This window comes from Oncorhynchus tshawytscha, linkage group LG02 (assembly GCF_018296145.1).
Source record: "Oncorhynchus tshawytscha isolate Ot180627B linkage group LG02, Otsh_v2.0, whole genome shotgun sequence".
Taxonomy (NCBI): Eukaryota; Metazoa; Chordata; class Actinopteri; order Salmoniformes; family Salmonidae; genus Oncorhynchus; species Oncorhynchus tshawytscha.
In genome coordinates, this window is record NC_056430.1 from 66811406 (window position 1) to 66833056 (window position 21651).

The following is a 21651-nucleotide window of genomic DNA, read 5'->3' on the forward strand; positions in this document are numbered from 1 at the left end:
CCACCCATTCCGTAGTGCCCACCCCACCCAACCCCTCCCCTGACGCCAGGAGAGCAGGACGCACTCTGGCCTCTGACCCTCCACCTTGCTCTCAGGAGAGGTCACTTAGCGAGCTGCCGTCTGGGCGAGAAAACGGCCAAACAAACACACAAGTTACAAGCACTTCACTTCCCTTTCCATTTGTTCTCAAAGGGACATCCAATCCCTCCCTAGATAGCTAAGTCGCTAACTCTGCACTATCTAGATAGCTTTAGCATAAACATGATTGGAGACAAACCCTTTGGCTCTTTCAGGTGAATGTGACCTGTCCTGGGCTGTTTTAGTTTAATCTACAGGAACCGCAGCTGGGTGAGGACAGTGATATGCTACAGTTGCGATAGGGCAAGTTGTTTATCTTGGCTCGCCCCGATGACAAACGCCCGGCTTTATCTGAGGTGAGGTGATGATACAAGAGACGGGGCTGGGGATGGTGTACGTGTCGACGGGGATTTATTGTACGTTGTCAAAAACTTAAACCGGAGCCAAACTTTGCAGTCTCCCTGCCAAGGAGTGTGATCAGAAGTGAGTTCACAAACATTCATAACAACCTTCTCTGGGATTTTTCCCTCTGTCTTGTAAGATCCTCTTTTTAAATTGCTTAATCTACTGTATGGAGGGACCCAAGGAAGTTGGAACCAGTCATGAAAGGGTCAACAGATGGGACACACACAAACACCCCAATCTACACACACACACTGGAGCCCAGTGGGAATGAGACAGGCATGAATGAGCAGTGGGGTTATCTGGATCTATATAGGCATTTTTACAGAAACTCGTTATCTAGGGTCCCTTCTAACCCAAACCAGCTCTGTGGAGTTGTATGTCTCTCCCCCTCTGATGCACCTCCTTCCCCTGGCTCTCCTCGCTCCCCCACTCTTCATGTCATATGGCCATATGTCTGTGTGGGGGAGTAGAGGGACTGGATGGAGGGATAGGGGTGTGTGTAGATTTGTAGGTGTGTGTCCATATGTGTGTGTAGGTGTGTCCATGCTTGCGCTCACACACACACACACACACACACACACACACACACACACACACACACACACACACACACACACACACTGTGTGGTTACTAAAGGTCACTCATAGAAACAGATCAGAGCTACATTCTGGATACATTTTCACCTTTATTAAAGAGGAACTCAGTCATAAGGAAGAAGCCAACTTCCATCCACATGGTGTTTGTCAATGTTACTCAAGTCTGTCAAAAATAGAGGCCCGGTTTTAAGGCTGTTAAAGCTGTTGAGCAATAACAAAGTTAATGGAATGCAGTGACTGCTTATGACATGTTTTAATTAAGGAGAACTCTTTAGGGCAGTCAAATGGCAGCACTAACCTGGTCTACCCTGGACCTAGTCAGTGCTCAGCTGGACAGGCGAGACAGTCAGACCCTTGGCCTGAGCCCAACAGCACTGTGATCTCTTTCACACAGACTCATGTAAGCAGGCACACTTGCGACCACACGCACAAACACCCACACAGAAACACACGTGACAATCTGTGACATCCTATTTGTGACACTCAGGCAACTAACAAAGCAGCAGTATCTTTTGGTGTCACACTTTTTGATTTGTGATATGTGTACGGTATTTAAACAGTGGTTCTGCGGTAAGCCAGCTCTGATTCAACGTTGGTTTACTATAAGCCTCAACAGGGCTGTACTGTAGTGGCTCCATGGTGAGACCTAATTGAGGAGAGGGAGACCAGCTCCAGTGTCCATCTGTAGAGAGAGGAGAGAGAGAGACCAGCTCCAGTGTCTAGCTGTAGAGAGAGGAGAGAGACCAAGCTCCAGTGTCTAGCTGTAGAGAGAGGAGAGAGACCAGCTCCAGTGTCTAGCTGTAGAGAGAGGAGAGAGACCAGCTCCAGTGTCTAGCTGTAGAGAGAGGAGAGAGACCAGCTCCAGTGTCTAGCTGTAGAGAGAGACCAGCTCCAGTGTCTAGAGAGACCAGCTCCAGTGTCTAGCTGTAGAGAGAGGAGAGAGACCAGCTCCAGTGTCTAGCTGTAGAGAGAGGAGAGAGACCAAGCTCTAGTGTCTAGCTGTAGAGAGAGGAGAGAGACCAAGCTCCAGTGTCTAGCTGTAGAGAGAGGAGAGAGACCAAGCTCCAGTGTCTAGCTGTAGAGAGAGGAGAGAGACCAGCTCCAGTGTCTAGCTGTAGAGAGAGGAGAGAGACCAGCTCCAGTGTCTAGCTGTAGAGAGAGCTCCAGTGTCTAGCTGTAGAGAGAGAGAGACCAAGCTCCAGTGTCTAGCTGTAGAGAGAGGAGAGAGACCAAGCTCCAGTGTCTAGCTGTAGAGAGAGGAGAGAGACCAAGCTCCAGTGTCTAGCTGTAGAGAGAGGAGAGAGACCAGCTCCAGTGTCTAGCTGTAGAGAGAGGAGAGAGACCAGCTCCAGTGTCTAGCTGTAGAGAGAGGAGAGAGACCAGCTCCAGTGTCTAGCTGTAGAGAGAGGAGAGAGACCAGCTCCAGTGTCTAGCTGTAGAGAGAGGAGAGAGACCAAGCTCCAGTGTCTAGCTGTAGAGAGAGGAGAGAGACCAAGCTCCAGTGTCTAGCTGTAGAGAGAGGAGAGAGACCAGCTCCATTGTCTAACTCCCGCTGGCTTTCGCAGATTCTGCTGTTACTCTCCTGAAGTTGCCGGTAATAGGCTACAACGAGGAGTCGGCCAACTTTCTCACGAGGAATGCCAATTTATATTCAAATTTTTACTGATCTGTGTACCAGTTATGGTTTTCATATTCACATTTTTCATGGAACAATTTCATTTTATTTATAATAATGTCTTTGTATCTCAAAATCATTGTCATGTGGTACATCAAAACTCTATCCACTTCTATATGAAAATGATATAAACTTAAAATGTAGCTTCTATTGCCAACTATGTAAAAATAGCCTATAAAGCCAACAAATAAAAACATTGCAGCCTGCAGTGTCCACACATGGCCTGTCTGCAACGAACTTGAAACATTGTATTAACGCTTAACTTGGGTCTGGCCTGAAGCTCCTTGCAACATTGTATAAAATATTCTGTGCCACCAGCTGTAGGCTATTTGCACAAGGGATAAGTAATAATCAGGTAGGCCTATTTATGATGTTTCCACTGGATCAGACAGAGCATGACATTTTTCCTTTTACACTGAGTGGTTATGAAAAAGGGAGAGAGCTGGAAAGACTTCAAATACATTGAGGAAAAATTGTTAGTCTGAATGGATGTAAAAACAGACTTTGCTTCCTAGCTGTTTGAGGTGAAGAAAACATTACGTTGAGCCTATAGGCCGGCCTACTTCTATGCGTAATCAGGTGCACGCCCTTACTCAACATTGTCTTTTGTTTGGAGTGCTCCTGACAATAACTAAATGGACAGAACTCATGAATGGAATGAAATAAAACAAAATGTGTTTCTTACAAGTGTAGCATAGGTTATGCGCTCTGCAAACAACGTGTCCACTCCGACAATGAGAGCGGTAAACGACTGGAATAATAATAATAATAATAACTCAGCAAAAAAAAGAAACGTCCCTTTTTCAGGACCCTGTCTTTCAAAGATCATTTGTAAAAATCCCAATAACTTCACAGATCTTCATTGTAAAGGGTTTAAACACTGTTTCCCATGTTTGTTCAACGAACCATAAACAATTAATGAACGTGCAGGTGTGTCACAGCATCTTCGGACTGAGCTTGTTGTCATTGCAGGCAATCTCAACGCTGTGCGTTACAGGGAAGACATCCTCCTCCCTCATGTGGTACCCTTCCTGCAGGCTCATCCTGACATGACCCTCCAGCATGACAATGCCACCAGCCATACTGCTCGTTCTGTGAGTGATTTCCTGCAAGACAGGAATGTCAGTGTTCTGCCATGGCCAGCGAAGAGCCCGGATCTCAATCACATTGAGCACGTCTGGGACTTGTTGGATCGGAGGTGGAGGGCTCTTCGCTGGGGAACTTGCAGGTGCCTTGGTGGAAGAGTGGGGTAACATCTCACAGCAAGAACTGACAAATCTGGTTCTGTCCATGAGGAGGAGATGCACTGCAGTACTTAATGCAACTGGTGGCCACACCAGATACTGACTGTTACTTTTGATTTTGACCCCCCCTTTGTTCAGGGACACATGATTCCATTTCTGTTAGTCACGTGTCTGTGGAACTTGTTCAGTTTATGTCTCAGTGTTTGAATCTTGTTATGTTCATACAAATATTTATGTCACGACTTCCGCCGAAGTTGGCTCCCCTGCCTGTTCGGGCGGTGCTCGGCGGTCGTCGTCACCGTCCTACTAGCCGCTACCGATCCCTTTTTCGTTTGTCTGTTGGTTTTGTCTTATTAGTTTCACCTGTGTGTATTTTTGGTTAATTAGCTTCCCTATATTTAGTAGTTTGACCCGCCCTTGTTTTGTGCGGGATTGTTTTTGTTACTCTGTTGGTTGTGGTTTTCACGTTTGTATTCTCCGGACTGTTTGGGTCCTGTGTTTGGGCTGGTCTGTTTTATGCGCCCTGTATGTTGGCGTGACCGTTTTTTTGGCCGGAGAATAAATCACGATTTACTGAACCCTGCTCTCTGCACCTGATTCCAACCCACCACTCCTAGTATCCCGTGACATATTTACACATGTTAAGTTTGCTGAAAATAAATGCAGTGCACAGTGAGAGGACGTTTCTTTATTTGCTGAATTTATATTGAATGCATTAACAGACATTACCTTAACCAAACAAACATTGTAGATTAGAAATGACAGGAATTAACTGTAAAATGTACTACTGGTGATCTACTGTATGTAATGGGGAATTGATAGACAATGAAACACAAACAATTCACACAATGAAGTTATGAAACAATGAATGTGCACAAATTGGCAGGAGAGAGCTCATTCTGGAGAGAGAAGTGCATTGTGCAGCCACACTCCCCATCTTCTTGGACCGTACCATCCCCACGCCCTCCGCAATGGATTAGTTCACTGAGATGATTAGTTCACTGAGATGATTAGTTCACTGAGATGATTAGTTCACTGAGATGATTAGTTCACTGAGATGATTAGTTAACTGAGATGGGCGAGAATAAGAGGTGTGCCAGAAATCTTTTTTAGATATTTACTACTGCTCGACAAAAACATCATCATTTCTGTCGACCAACAGCCTATCGACCAAACAATCGACCAATCTAATAATTGTTTCAGTCCTACATCGCACACACACCGCACACAAGCGTGCGCGTATGCACACAAACACTCGCACATATGCACACACATGCGCACGTATGCGCACACACATGCATGCATGTGCACACACGTGCACACACCCACGTGCACGTATGCACACACGCGCACGTATGCACACACGCGCACGTATGCATGCACACACACATACGTATGTACACACACACATACGTATGTACACACACACTCGCACGCACACACAGGCACATGTATGCACACACACATACACACGCGCATGTATGCACACAAACATACATATGCAGACACGTGCACGTATTCACACACGCGCACATATGCACACGCGCACACGTATGCACACACACATGTGCACGTATGCACATACACACACGCGCACGCACAGGCGCATGTATGCACACACACATATGCACGTATGCACACACACATATGCACGTATGCACACACACACGTATACACGCACATACACATGCGCATGCATAGGCATGCACACACATACAAACACACTCATATGCAGACACACACACACCACCTTCACCACCCAGCCTGGGGAGGAAGGCTGTTATCCAGAGCAGATTCCTCTCGCATGACCGTACATCCTGTAAACACACACACACACACACACACACACACACACACACACACACACACACACACACACACACACACACACACACACACACACACACACACACACACACACACACACACACACACACACACACACGTTGTGCAGTAGGGCATATGGGCATAGAAAGCAGACAGCCATGTACGCAAAAGCACCCATGCAAGACCAAAAAAGCTGTAGGCTACACGATGACTGACGTTGCATGGTGAGCCTAAGGGTTCACATTCAAATGTAAGCCGTCACTTTACTACATGACCTATGGCCAAACGCCTGACCCCAACATGCTACATTTAGTTACATAAGAGTCAAGGACTGGACCAGCACACAGCGGACCACTAGTATAGACATGCCTGTGGGGCGGTGATGCACTATGAAGGACAAAGAACAGTCAGAAGGAGATAAAAGATGAGGGGGGAGAGAAAAGAGAGCGATAAGAGAGGGGGAGGTAGTGAAAGGAGTGAATGTAAATGGACAGGAAGAAGAGAGGAGTGAAGGTAAAAGGGAGGAGAGATCAGGAGGTTCCCTCTGCAGGAGCATGTCTTCTGCACATCTGGGGAAGGGCCTCGGGGGGCCGATAATATACACACAGGCATAAACACACACACACACACACACACACTTTTAGACCGTCTTTCTCAATCTACAGTAAAGAGCTGATGATGCAGAATAAAGGGGGAACGAGGCAGAGAAAATAAAACAGACTGTGCCCGATTCGTCGCTGCAGCCACAATCTATGACCTCATCTCAGCGCTACACAGCGCAGCTCCCCTATTCTCTGTCAGACACAGACAGGCCTGTCCTTCTCATGAGTCTACTGCCCTGCTTTAACAACCAGACCTGCTGGCCTGGGGATCATTCACAACATTGGGGCGGCAGGGTAGCCTAGTGGTGTTGGGCTATGAACCGAAGTTCAAATCCTCAAGCTAAGGTACAAATCTGCCCCTGAACAAGGCAGTTAACCCACTGTTCCTAGGCCGTCATTGAAAATAAGAATTTGTTCTTAACTGACTTGCCTAGTTAAATAAAATTCAGGTTCTGAAAAGGCTAACCATCCTGAATAAAAACCCTGCTACGACACATCCAGCAGCTGTTAATCTAGGGCCTATGACACACACACACTCGGCCTGATTGAGGGACCTTGATTTGATCCAATCACCTGATTCTCTCTGCTCCCGATGGCAGCCACATGCTCATCCCCAATCCCCATATTCCCCACTGATGGTGTCCAAACGCTGAGGGAGGGGGGGATGAGTGAGTGGGGCTCACTGGGGCTTTGGGGGAATTGACGCGGATTGAGATTGTGATTATGCAGAGTAAGTGTGGAGTTAATGAGCACGTTCAATAAGACAGTGATTAGACTTGGTCTTTGACGTTTCTGTTTGCTATCAATTTCTCATGGTTTTCATTGGTTGAAGATGACCTGGTGTAAACCAGTCAGAGAGAGAAGTTACACTTCCCACTTCATAACCAAATAGAGAATGAATTTCATGGCCAATATATAGCTGAATAAGTAATGTCCCAAAGGCTGAGTAATTACTCTGGAAATGGCAGCTCACAGTACAAAACAGATTGTAGATACTATCTAACCCACTCCCCTCAGGACAATCATTTCTCAACTCGAACTCAAAGACAGACTTTTTTTTCCTTTCCAAAAGTCTGACAACCCCCAACCCCAATTCCAGGTCAGTAAGAAGTTAAATCAAAGTGTTGTAAAAGTGCTTGGACTGCAGTCTGTCCGTCTGTCCTTCCCAGCGTGGCTGTGGTGGTACTGGGACATCTGCTGGATATTTGCTCACCATAAGGTAGTAATTAGAGCCTGGAGGAAGCTGGCAGCAGACAGAATGGGATATATCCTCACAGTGTCGGGTCCACAGGCCCGGGAGTCTCCGGCTCTACATAGCCCAGACCTTGCCTGAGTCTCTGATCTGTTTGTGTTCCAACTTGTTTGGCGTGACACTCATAGCAAGGGAGTTGGCAAGACAGCACAAACAGATCTTGGATTCAGGCTATAAAATGCCTAGGTCAGAACCACACTTAGCATTTTGAATGACTGATAGAACTGACAGATGTAGTTAAATACTGAAACACATGTTGACATTGAGAAAATGGATCATCAACAGTGGCTTGGATGTCTTATCAATTCACTAAGTACTGCCTAACACACAGCAGGGTACAGAGTGCATGGACAAACAAGACTGAGGGCTAGGTAGTCAACAATAATGTGTGTTTCGGGATTACACACACACACACACGCACGCACGCACACACACCTCTGTCCTGTCCCTGCGAATTAGACTAAACTGAGTCATGGTGAGGGAGTGAGTAAGTGAGTGAGCGAGTGAGTGAGAGAGAAATAGAGGGAGAGAACAATAGAGAGAGAAATGGAGAGGCAGAGAGAGAGAAAGAGTTCCTGTGGTTCCTTGTGGCTTGTGCCCCTGTAATCAGCATGGCAGGCTCCTGATGTCTAAATCTGCTGCCCTGACCCAGACAGTCTCCACACACACACACACACACACACACACACACACACACACACACACACACACACACACACACACACACACACACACACACACACACACACACACACACACACACACACACACACACACACACGAGTGCTGTGGTAGTGTCTGTGCATTTGGAGTTTGGTCACAGAGCACTCCCAGATAAATACAAGACCACAGAGCATTAAATATGCCCTACGTGGCTTCTACTGAGACATTATGCAACTATTAATTGACATGGCCATCCACATTACCTACCATAGTACCTTAAATTTTACTCTTTTAAAAACACATGCTATTACTGTTTTAATGCATCTGCGGAAATGCAATAAAGTTTTGGGGAAAAAAACGTTTCTCTTGATTACCCCCTAATATGATAATAATATGTTTACAAGCTAATCTGCATGGCAATAATGACTAGCTCATTAGTCATGCTATGTTAATGACATCTGCTCTCAACAGAAGGTGTGTGTGTTTTATATAAGTTATATAACTAAATAATGAATAACACTAGAAGACTGCCCATCACCCTAAGCCATAGTGACATGGCCCTGTTTTCAGTGTCCTGTTTTCAGTGTGTGTGTGTGTGTGTGTGTGTGGGGGGGGTTCTAGGCTTTAAGCTGAAATGTCATCCGTGTTACACAAATCAACATCCCTATATATAGCTGAACTCTGACACACTGGCTAATGATGTCATAGAGCGCACCACAGCATTTCCGGCGGTATTGACGGCATTCCAAAACAAAACGTCAGTGGGCATTCCTGCACAGCGAGGCTAATCATAGAGGCATCTGGACCTGGGGAGACTGGAGACAAATGAGCCATAATAAGTAATGGGTTACTTCCTATGGGGGGCGTAAGATTAGGCTAATGAAAGCTTAAAGCTTCTCCAGCAGGAAATGGAGATAGAACTATTTGTGCGGATATGCAAATTCACAGAACACCAAGTCCCGTTGAGAACCACAGGCTAAGTAGTGGGAGTTCTGGGTGGGAGTTCTGGGTGGGAGTTCTGGTTGGGAGTTCTGGTGTGATACTCATCAACGAGAGAGGTTAATACGTCCCTTAGCAGACACTTTATTCTAAAGAGACAGAATAGTCAACATTATTAACAATGACACAGGACCAACATGAAAATAAATGGCCCATGTGGGAAATCTAATCCACAACCCTTGTGTTGCCAGCACCATTTGAACTCAGTGAACCATTGGAAGCACGATCCACACTGAGTTGGGGTTTGGTCCAGTACAGAGTGTCTCAGACTCAGGGAACGAGCTGGCTTCACTGTAAGGCAGCATTGTTAAGGAGACATAAAGAGCAGTATTGACTCCTCATCTGCTGCTTGGTCACTACGGGACCTGGATCTGCCGTTGTGCTACTGAGTAGGAGGATGGCTGACATACTGGTGCCTAATGGGAAAACTAGATACAAAGGTCCTTATTACATACAGGGTTGCACAACTCGTCCAGCCACACGGAGGGTTGATACACAGCATCCCTTTACTACGGCGTTGCTCAATTCTGGTCTAGGGGACACTCACACAGTATGCAGGCATTTGTTCCAGCCCAGCACTAATCTGATTCTGCACTTACACACCTGCTTCAACTGGTCAATGGCTCGTTGATGAATTGATTCAAGAGTTAGTGTTTGGCTTAAACAAAAGCCTGCACTCCCTGTGTGGGGTTACCCTGAACCAGAGTTGAGAGACTCTGCCCTACTTTCAACTGTCTGTGCCCAGGAACCAGAGACGCCTGGCGGTCCCAGTTGACCCCGATGCGACATCTGAGATAATTTGTCACTTCCTCACATCAATGACATCACCGGGAGTGCTGACCCATTAGGAACGACTACACCACACACAAATAATCTGACAAACACAAACACTGTTACAGATTAGTAACTCATACACACTAACAATACATTTATTTCTGGTCTCTCTTTCCTGTTAGTACTAACTTAGCTGAAGACTAGAATATAAATCGCTGTAGGTCAGGATTTTCGTGATGACAAATCATGCTGATGGGGACGTTACGCTTCACCGATCCATTTGATTCGCTATAAGTCTTTGAAAAGGCTTGCTGCTAATGCACTTCAGAGACCTGACACCCACTTCATTATGGAGGCCAGCATCAAAAAATAGCAAGTGTAACAAGTTCATAACACCCCCTTGAGCAACTCCTTAGCACAAAAGGTCCATTCAGTGTGCGGACAAATCCTGAGAGGAGTCAGTGTACAGTGCAGCTGACTGGGTTCGCTCACATGTCCAGAGAGAGAGATGGGGAGTGCATTTACTCAGCTGAGCTCCCACCACGCTTTCATTTGGAGTTTGTTACTGGGAAATAGGCAACAACATAGGTACATCCAGCCCATTAGTTCTCAATGTGTATCCCAGACAGACAGACAGAGGCCTCTGTCCAGATGAAGATTCCCTGGCCTTGCATTCATAGGCGACATCAGACACAAAACAAATGTCTTCCACTGTGTGGAAGAAAATTTTGAATACTATATATGTCCACTGGTTGTTAGTAATGGAAGACTGAAGACTGTAACACAGCGATGCAAAATAGAGTAGCGCTAACCACAGGGATGGGAAATAGAGCAGCGCTAACCATAGGGATGGGAAATAGAGCAGCGCTAACCACAGGGATAGGAAATAGAGCAGCGCTAACCACAGGGATGGGAAATAGAGCAGCGCTAACCACAGGGATGGGAAATAGAGCAGCACTAACCACAGGGATGGGAAATAGAGCAGCGCTAACCACAGGGATGGGAAATAGAGCAGCGCTAACCACAGGGATGGGAAATAGAGCAGCGCTAACCACAGGGATAGGAAATAGAGCAGCGCTAACCACAGGGATGGGAAATAGAGCAGCGCTAACTGCAGGGATGGGAAATAGAGCAGCGCTAACCACAGGGATGGGAAATAGAGCAGCGCTAACCACAGGGATGGGAAATAGAGCAGCCCTAACCACAGGGATGGGAAATAGAGCAGCCCTAACCACAGGGAGGGGAAATAGAGCAGCCCTAACCACAGGGATAGAAAATAGAGCAGCGCTAACCACAGGGATGGGAAATAGAGCAGCGCTAACCACAGGGATAGGAAATAGAGCAGCGCTAACCACAGGCATCGGAAATAGAGCAGCGCTAACCACAGGGATGGGAAATAGAGCAGCGCTAAACACAGGGATGGGAAATAGAGCAGCGCTAACCACAGGGATGGGAAATAGAGCAGCGCTAACCACAGGTATGGGAAATAGAGCAGCGCTATCCACAGGGATGGGAAATAGAGCAGCGCTAACCACAGGGATGGGAAATAGAGCAGCGCTAACCACAGGGATGGGAAATAGAGCAGCCCTAACCACAGGGATGGGAAATAGAGTAGCCCTAACCACAGGGAGGGAAAATAGAGCAGCCCTAACCACAGGGAGGGAAAATAGAGCGGCCCTAACCACAGGGATAGGAAATAGAGCAGCGCTAACCACAGGGATGGGAAATAGAGCAGCGCTAACCACAGGGATGGGAAATAGAGCAGCGCTAACCACAGGGATGGGAAATAGAGCAGCCCTAACCACAGGGAGGGGAAATAGAGCAGCGTTAACCACAGGGATGGGAAATAGAGCAGCGCTAACCACAGGGATGGGAAATAGAGCAGCGCTAACCACAGGGATAGGAAATAGAGCAACGCTAACCACAGGCATCGGAAATAGAGCAGCGCTAACCACAGGGATGGGAAATAGAGCAGCGCTAACCACAGGGATGGGAAATAGAGCAGCGCTAACCACAGGGATAGGAAATAGAGCAACGCTAACCACAGGCATCGGAAATAGAGCAGCGCTAACCACAGGGATGGGAAATAGAGCAGCGCTAAACACAGGGATGGGAAATAGAGCAGCGCTAACCACAGGGATGGGAAATAGAGCAGCGCTAACCACAGGTATGGGAAATAGAGCAGCGCTATCCACAGGGATGGGAAATAGAGCAGCGCTAACCACAGGGATGGGAAATAGAGCAGCGCTAACCACAGGGATGGGAAATAGAGCAGCGCTAACCACAGGTATGGGAAATAGAGCAGCGCTATCCACAGGGATGGGAAATAGAGCAGCGCTAACCACAGGGATGGGAAATAGAGCAGCGCTAACCACAGGGATGGGAAATAGAGCAGCCCTAACCACAGGGATGAGAAATAGAGTAGCCCTAACCACAGGGAGGGAAAATAGAGCAGCCCTAACCACAGGGAGGGAAAATAGAGCGGCCCTAACCACAGGGATAGGAAATAGAGCAGCGCTAACCACAGGGATGGGAAATAGAGCAGCGCTAACCACAGGGATGGGAAATAGAGCAGCGCTAACCACAGGGATGGGAAATAGAGCAGCCCTAACCACAGGGATGGGAAATAGGGGGATGGGAAATAGAGCAGCGTTAACCACAGGGATGGGAAATAGAGCAGCGCTAACCACAGGGATGGGAAATAGAGCAGCGCTAACCACAGGGATAGGAAATAGAGCAACGCTAACCACAGGCATCGGAAATAGAGCAGCGCTAACCACAGGGATGGGAAATAGAGCAGCGCTAACCACAGGGATGGGAAATAGAGCAGCCCTAACCACAGGGATGGGAAATAGAGCAGCCCTAACCACAGGGAGGGAAAATAGAGCAGCCCTAACCACAGGGATAGAAAATAGAGCAGCGCTAACCACAGGGATGGGAAATAGAGCAGCGCTAACCACAGGGATAGGAAATAGAGCAGCGCTAACCACAGGCATCGGAAATAGAGCAGCGCTAACCACAGGGATGGGAAATAGAGCAGCGCTAACCACAGGGATGGGAAATAGAGCAGCCCTAACCACAGGGATGGGAAATAGAGCAGCCCTAACCACAGGGAGGGAAAATAGAGCAGCCCTAACCACAGGGATAGAAAATAGAGCAGCGCTAACCAGGGATGGGAAATAGAGCAGCGCTAACCACAGGGATAGGAAATAGAGCTAACCACAGGCATAACCACAGGGATGGGAAATAGAGCAGCGCTAACCACAGGGATGGGAAATAGAGCAGCGCTAACCACAGGGATGGGAAATAGAGCAGCGCTAACCACACACAGGGATGGGAAATAGAGCAGCGCTAACCACAGGGATGGGAAATAGAGCAGCGCTAACCACAGGGATGGGAAATAGAGCAGCCCTAACCACAGGGATGGGAAATAGAGCAGCCCTAACCACAGGGAGGGAAAATAGAGCAGCCCTAACCACAGGGATAGAAAATAGAGCAGCGCTAACCACAGGGATGGGAAATAGAGCAGCGCTAACCACAGGCATCGGAAATAGAGCAGCGCTAACCACAGGGATGGGAAATAGAGCAGCGCTAAACACAGGGATGGGAAATAAAGCAGCGCTGACCACAGGGATGGGAAATAGAGCAGCGCTAACCACAGGGATTGGAAATAGAGCAGCGCTAACCACAGGTATTGGAAATAGAGCAGCGCTAACCACAGGGATGGGAAATAGAGCAGCGCTAACCACAGGGATGGGAAATAGAGCAGCGCTAACCACAGGGATGGGAAATAGAGCAGCGCTAACCACAGGGATGGGAAATAGAGCAGCGCTAACCACAGGGATGGGAAATAGAGCAGCGCTAACCACACAGGGATGGGAAATAGAGCAGCGCAAACCACAGGGATGGGAAATAGAGCAGCGCTAAACACAGGGATGGGAAATAGAGCAGCGCTAACCACAGGGATGGGAAATAGAGCAGGGCTAACCACAGGGATGGGAAATAGAGCAGCGCTAAACACAGGGATGGGAAATATCATCTCCACAGGGATGGGAAACAAGAAACACAGGGATGGGAAATCTTTAACCACAGGGATGGGAAATAGAGCAGCGCTAACCACAGGGATAGGAAATAGAGCAGCGCTAAACACAGGGATGGGAAATAGAGCAGCGCTAACCACAGGCATCGGAAATAGAGCAGCGCACACCACATGCATCCATAAGTCTAAATATTCCTGTTACATTGCACAACCTTCAATGTTATGTCATAATTACATAAAATTCTGGCAAATTAGGCGGGCCAAACTGTTGCATATACACTGACTCTACGTGCCATGAACACAAGAGAAGTGACACAATTTTACCTGGTAATATTGCCTGCTAACCTGGATTTCTTTTAGCTAAATATGCAGGTTTAAAAATATATACTTCTGTGTATTGATTTTAAGAAAGGCATTGATGTTTATGGTTAGGTACACATTGGAGCAACGATACACACCGCATCGATTATATGCAACGCAGGACACGCTAGATAAACTAGTAATATCATCAACCATGTGTAGTTAACTAGTGATTATGATTGATTGATTGTTTTTTATAAGATAAGTTTAATGCTAGTTAGCAACTTACCTTGGCTTACTGCATTCGCGTAACAGGCAGTCTCCTCATGGAGTGCAACGACAGGCAGGTGGTTAGAGCGTTAGACCAGTTAACTGTAAGGTTGCAAGATTGAATCCCCCGAGCTGACAAGGTGAAAATCTGTCGTTCTGCCCATGAACGAGGCAGTTATCCCACCGTTCCTAGGACGTCATTGAAAATTAGAATGTGTTCTTAACTGACTTGCCTAGTTAAATAAAGACTAAATAAAGGTGTAAAACAAATAAAAAGTACAGTTTCTAAAAAAATCGGCCAAATCGGTGTCCAAAAATACCGATTTCCGATTGTTATGAAAACTTGAAATCTGCGCTAATTAATCAGCCATTCCGATTAATCGGTCGAACTCTAGTCTCAACCTCACAAACAGAGCACTGGTATCAGTATAAGCAGATCTGAAGGCTCTCGATAGGTTTCAGCAGTGTAGTGGGGGACCTTCCACCATATTGCTAACAACCTACAGATTTAACATCGAAAGGATAAACCCAAGGAGAAGGGTTAGTGAGTGTTTTGGGACAGGCTGTCTGGTTTGTCTCAACACCACCACTAGGAGAGGGCTGGTATCAGTATCAGAGCTCTCCCAGGAGCCGACATACAGTGATAATCACTCAAAGCACTCCATAAACTGCTGAGGATAATGCTATGTAGGAAAAGGTCCTGCTTTAAAGGCCATTCTCCTTCCCTCTGAAAGGTCACACACTGACTTAATGATGCTTAGCCTGGTCCCTGATCCATTTGTGCTGTATTGCCAACTGTAATCTGAGCATGAATCCCAACACACTAAAAAACACTTTGGCATCAGCATGTGTTATTTTCCGATTCTCTGATCCACTTGATCCCAGGAGCCCGTCCTGTGGTCCTGAACGTTGGGAACGAGTGGGAAGCACAGATGGGGTCTGAGAGGAGCCAGTGAGCAGAGGTATGCTGTGACACACACACACACACACACACACACACACACACACACACACACACACACACACACACACACACACACACACACCACTATGTGTATTAATAGAGCACAGCCTAGAGAGGGCCAGCACATCACAGCCATAGAGAGCAGGAAGGAGAAGGACAAAGGGATGAAGCATAATGGGACAGGCAGAGGCCTTAATGGCTAGAGAAGTCCAGGAGGCTCTCCTCTAGATGGAGAACACTCAGTCTGCATACACACACTGGTCAGAGGGGAGAGAAGAAAAATGTCAAAAGAGACAGAAAGATCAAATAAATAAAAGGAGAGTCTCAATAAAAAGGAGAGAAAGAGAATAAAGGTGACTGACCTGTACCTCTCCCTGTGTTAAAGTTTAGGCTCTTTGATTTGTCTAATGACAAGTCATGCAAGTAATGAACATACAGGGAAATCCAGGCATATGGTACACATGTAGACACGTAGGGAAAAACACGAGCCTATAGATCATTAAACGAAAATGTATTCAGAAATGTACATAAAAGAGGTTCAAATTAAAATAATTAAAATACAAAGGAATCAAACTAAGTGCTGAAAATACATAGTAGACAGACATGCACTCAAACATATCACATCATCTGCAACAAGCCTCCCAAGATCTCGTGGAAATAAAGCAACTTGAAATTGAGGGGTGGGCGCACAATAGTGTATTCCACAATAATAACACATTTCCCAACATACCTGAATTCGCAGGACTTTTCTTCATGTTCTGGTCGTTTGGGCGACAATTAGTCAACGTTTCCACCAACAAATGAATAGAGTATTCGTCCAAGTATTCTTGTACTAGATCACGCTTGTCCTTTCACTGTTCTAACTGTTGCCGCGGCTCATGCGTAACCGTTCGCCGTATCCCAATTCAAACCATCGAGTAGCCTACTCGAACTATCGTAGCCTAGCCTGTATTATTTATTGTCACTGAATGTTTCACCAAGCCTGATGTGCACTTCGTGGGATGCTCCAAGTTTCAGACCACACTAGCGTGCATACGGAATCACGGGTGCATCAGTGGCACGAATGGATGATGATGTGCCTTTTACGCACGTCCCACTTATGACCATCCTGTTATTTTAGTGTTCGGCTTTCTATGCATGACATCATCCGTGCGTATTCAATCAATCCATGTGAAGAGAGAGAGGTCGCAGAGACGACGTCATAGGTTGTTGACGTACGGAATACATTTGTTTGAGCTCATTGGCGTCCCCAAAATGTCGCTCTACTGACCATTACATGGAAGATTGAGGAGGTTCTATTCGTAAATTAGAACACATCCATTGCATTTTATTGTGGTGTAAAATGTCACAAACACCCAATTTAGCCGTATAAATATTAATGACTCAGATGTTTCTATTACTGAAAAAAAATATCAAGTCAACATGCAACATTTTTACTGAGTTAGAGTTCATATAAGGAAATCAGACAATAGAAATAAATGAATAAGGCCTTAATCTACGGATTTCACATGACTGGGCAGGGGCACAGCCCTGGGTGGGCCTGGGAGGGCATAGAACCACTAAATTGGGAGCCAGGCAGTCAATCAGAATGGGTTTTACCCCACAAAGGGGCCTTATTACAGACAGAAATATTCCTCTGTTTTATCAGCTGTCCAGGTGGCTGGTCTCAGATGATCCCACAGGTGAAGAAGCCGGATCTGGAGGTCCTGGGCTGAATTGGTTACACGTGGGTTGCGGTTGTGAGGCTGGTTGGACTTACTGCCAAATTCTCTAAAATTCCATTGGAGGTGGCTTATGGTAGAGACATGAATATTCAATTCTCTGGAAACAGCTCTGGTGGACATTCTTGCAGTCAGCATGCCAATTGCACGCTCCCTCAAAACTTCAGATATCTGTGGGATTGTTGTGTGACAAAACTGCATATTTTAGTGTCCTTTTATTGTCCCCAGCACAATGTGCAAATGATCATGCTGTTTAATCAGCTTCTTGATTTGCCACACCTGTCAGGTGGATGATTTTATTGCATTTTTGGGGCAAAGGAGAAATATTCACTAACAGGGATGTTTTATTTTAGATAAATAAGCTTTTTGTGCATATGGAACAATTCTGAGATAGTTTATTTCAGCTCATGAAACATGGGACCAATGCTTTACAGGTTGCGTTTATATTTTTGTTCAGTATAGTTGTAGTAATAATGAAACTATAGCCTTTTGGATTGTCAGCTGAAGGTATGGACCACAACTGGCTCTATGTGAACTACAATCCCAACAATCTGTTTTAACGTTCATAATCCTAGCTCACAATACGGTTTTGGAAACGTTTGGAACTGAACTTTTATACCAGTGAGTAAGAATCAAAGGATACTCTTACTGTAAGCAGTTTAGAAAGTTGCACCCAGCTGAAACAGCCTTCAGCCATGGAATGACACATCCTCTCACCCTGCACTCACATTTCCATTGGACCCTTCCATTCCACATTTCCGGTCAGAAGCAGGTGTTAATCAAAACACAGCTGGCTGCAACTTTGCTATACTGTGTCATGTATACAGTAAGTGTATCTTTTGTGTTTGAAAAATGTTGTCATTCATATTAAAGTTAAGTTACAAATGTTTCCAAACCTGTTTCGCGTGCGAGGCATATTTGTGTTTAGACAGAGCATTTGGGCAGCGTCTAAGAGTCGGGGGATTTCCCTGACAAGGCTAAAGGGGACGTCCAATGCCCCAATCTAGTGCAATTGAATTGGTGTAATGATAATGGCTAAACCCACACGAGCTCTAGGTTAAGACATTATTTGGACTCCTCTTGTGAAGCCTAAAATAAACTTACCTTGATGAAATACAGTACTTATTCATTTAATATGGTGAGTTCCAACTCTGACCTTTTAAAACAACAACATTTTGATCCAGGCTGCCCATACTTGGTCTGCAGAGGAGGCTGGTGGACGGAGTTATAGGAGGACGGGCTCATTTTAGTGGCTGGAATGGAGTTAATGGAACGAAGTCAAACGTGGTTTCCATATGTTTGTGTTTGATACCATTCCATTATTACATTCCAGGCATTACAATGAGCCCGTCCTCCTATAGCTCCTCCCACCAGCCTCCTCTGGTAGTTTTTTATATGAATGATATTCACCTATCTGCCGCTTCAATGTGCAAAAACAAAATGCCATATAGGCCTCGTGCAGCCAATCAGAATTGATTAAGCTGCTGATTGTAAACGTAAAACAGCTGCCGATTGTTTAAAACAAAGGCTTTGACAAAATACTCACTGTGTGTGGGGGGGACCCAGGCTTGAGTTTTGGACCCCCCTTGACTAGATCACGTGTCAAACTCCTTCCACAGAAGGCTGAGTATCTGTGGGTTTTCACTCCTCTCTTCACTTGATGAATTAAGTTCACTAATTAGTAAAGAACTTTCTTCACCTGGTACTTTAGGTTTAAACTGAAAGTTTTAAAATAACCTGCAGACACTAGGCCCTCCATGGAATGATTTAGGCATAGTCTTAGCTGCAATAGGAACCCTGTTGAGGGGCTGAAAGTTAGACTCGTATCCTGAATATTACTGCACGTCATTTAATTGAAATGACGTTGAAACAATGTTGATTCAACCAGTGTGTGCCCAGTGGGTAGGCTTCTGTTGGCCAACTAACGGGCATTTTAGTTTACAAGCTGTAACTACATTTATGGAGGTCTGTTGTTTTTAGACATTTTTCTCACAGCAAACTTGAATACCAAATGAGCCCATTGAATGCATTGACAATTCTGAGTTCCTATGCTTAGACATTTCTGACGCCTGACAGATCTTACAATGCCTGGATAGGTTTTTTAAGTATCAACTAACCATATGTTGTAGCAATTTGTCAGTCGATGACAAGGCACACAACCAGTGGTTAATGCAAGCAACTGTCTGTGCAGGGGAATGCGACCATTGGGCTTGTTCGACATTGCAGGCGACTGCCTACAAAATCACCTTGCATCATAAATAACTACTCATAAATGTTTGTAGATCAGTCAGTCACCATTTACCCACAATGCAGAATGGATTTAATGCTCTCAAACATGGCAAGTGCCATCCCCTCATACCCCGTATAGGCCTACATTATCATGGTTTTGTTGCCCTCTAGTGAGCATACATTTAACAACTAGAGTTTCTGGTACTGTCTGCAAAATGACAGTCACATCTTTTCTGAATTACAAGGGAGAGGCCACAGCAGAGCATCTATCACTGTAAACTCTAAACACATCTTATGCCTGTGTGATGAGGCAGCCTTAGCCTGGCCTCATCACCATTTTAAAAGGTATTTCATGAAGTTAATATCTAAAATGCTTGAAAGTATATACATGTGTGGTTTGGATAAAGTGAACTAGTCCATTGCCATGCATAGCTAGCTGCCGTTTTAGGTGTGCCTGACCTTAATTGTTTGCTACCAAGTTGAATGCTCAGGTTGAAGCCAGGTGTGGTGAGCTATGTAATTAGCAAGCAGCTCACATGCTTTCAGTCTCTGATGAGTAGTTCTAATCATGTTCTACTTGATGCAGCTCTATGTCTTTTAAAGTAAAGCCTACTTGACTAATTATGGTAATTTTAACAAATTAATGTGATTAACTGAATTTGTTTTTCATTGTATTGCCTGGTCTAATTAACAAAGTAAAGTTCAGCTAATTAAATGTACACTCATTGGTTAATCAATATGGGAATGGTTTAGGAGCTAAGGTAGAAAGGCTATCATTTACTCTCAGCTCAGGGTTGAACACCATTTTACAATTTGCTCCATAGCAGTTTGTTGTAGAGCTGATGAAGAGGTAATCTTTGGTTACGCTGTTTAGCCTGGACTTTTTCCACATTTTGTTACATTACAGCCTTATTCTAAAATTGATTAAATAAATAATCCTCAGCTATCTATACATAATGCCCTATAATGACAAAGCAAAACAAGGATTTTTGCAAATGTATTAAAAATAAAAAACAGATACCTTATTTACATAAGTATTCAGAACCTTTGCTATGAAACTCAAAATTGAGCTCAGGTGCATCCTGTTTCCATTGATCATCCTTGAGATGTTTCTACAACTTGATTGGAGCACTGTCAAACCATAGTTGGCAGTGCATGTCAGAGCAAAAACCAAGCCATGAGGTTGAAGGAATTGTCCGTAGAGCTTCGAGACAGGATTGTGTCTTTGAGACAGGATTGTGTCGAGGCACAGATCTGGGGAAGGCTACCAAACAATGTCAGCAGCATTGAAGGTCCCCAAGAACACATTGGCCTCCATCATTCTTAGATGGAAGACGTTTGAAACCACCAAGACTTTTCCTAGAGCTGGCTGCCCGTCCAAACTGAGCAATTGAGGGAGGAGGGCCTTGGTCAGGGAAGTGACCAAGAACCTGATGGTCACTCTGACAGAGCTTTAGAGTTCGTCTGTGGAGATGGGAGAACCTTCCAGAAGGACAACCATCTCTGCAGCAATCCACCCATCAGGGCTTTATGGTAGTGGCCAGACGGAAGCCACTCCTCAGTTAAAGGCACATGACCGCCTGCTTGGAGTTTGCCAAAAGGCACCTTGAGACTCCAGATCCTGAGAAACAAGATTATCTGGTATGATGAAACCAATATTAAACTCTTTGGCCTGAATGCCGAGCGTTACATCTGGAGAAAAATTGGCACCGTCCCTACAGTGAAGCAAGGTGGTGACAGCATCATGCCTTGGGGATGTTTTTCAGTTGCAGGTACTGGGAGACTAGTCAGGATCGAGGCAAAGATGAACAGAGCCGAGAGATCCTTGATGAAAACTTGTTCCAGAGAGCTCAGTACCTTAGACTCAGCACCTTCCAACAGGACAATGACCCAAAACACACAGCCAAGTGGCTTCGAGACAAGTCTCTGAATATCCTTGAGTGGCCCGGACTAGAACCTGAACGAAAATCTCTGAAGAGACCAGAAAATAGCTGTGCAGCAACGCTCCCCAT

General features: G+C 45.6%; 1 protein-coding gene across 1 annotated transcript in view; it reads right to left on the reverse strand.

Annotated features, from left to right (window-relative positions):
- Positions 1-16634, reverse strand: part of LOC112264174 (neuronal-specific septin-3) — a 65984-nt gene extending 49350 nt beyond the window's left edge. Inside the window, exon 1 of the mRNA XM_024440747.2 lies at positions 16420-16634. Coding sequence (XP_024296515.1) covers positions 16420-16444 — 25 coding nt within the window. The 5' untranslated portion in view covers positions 16445-16634. The remainder of the gene's footprint in view (positions 1-16419) is intronic.
- Between the last annotated feature and the right edge of the window lie 5017 nt (positions 16635-21651).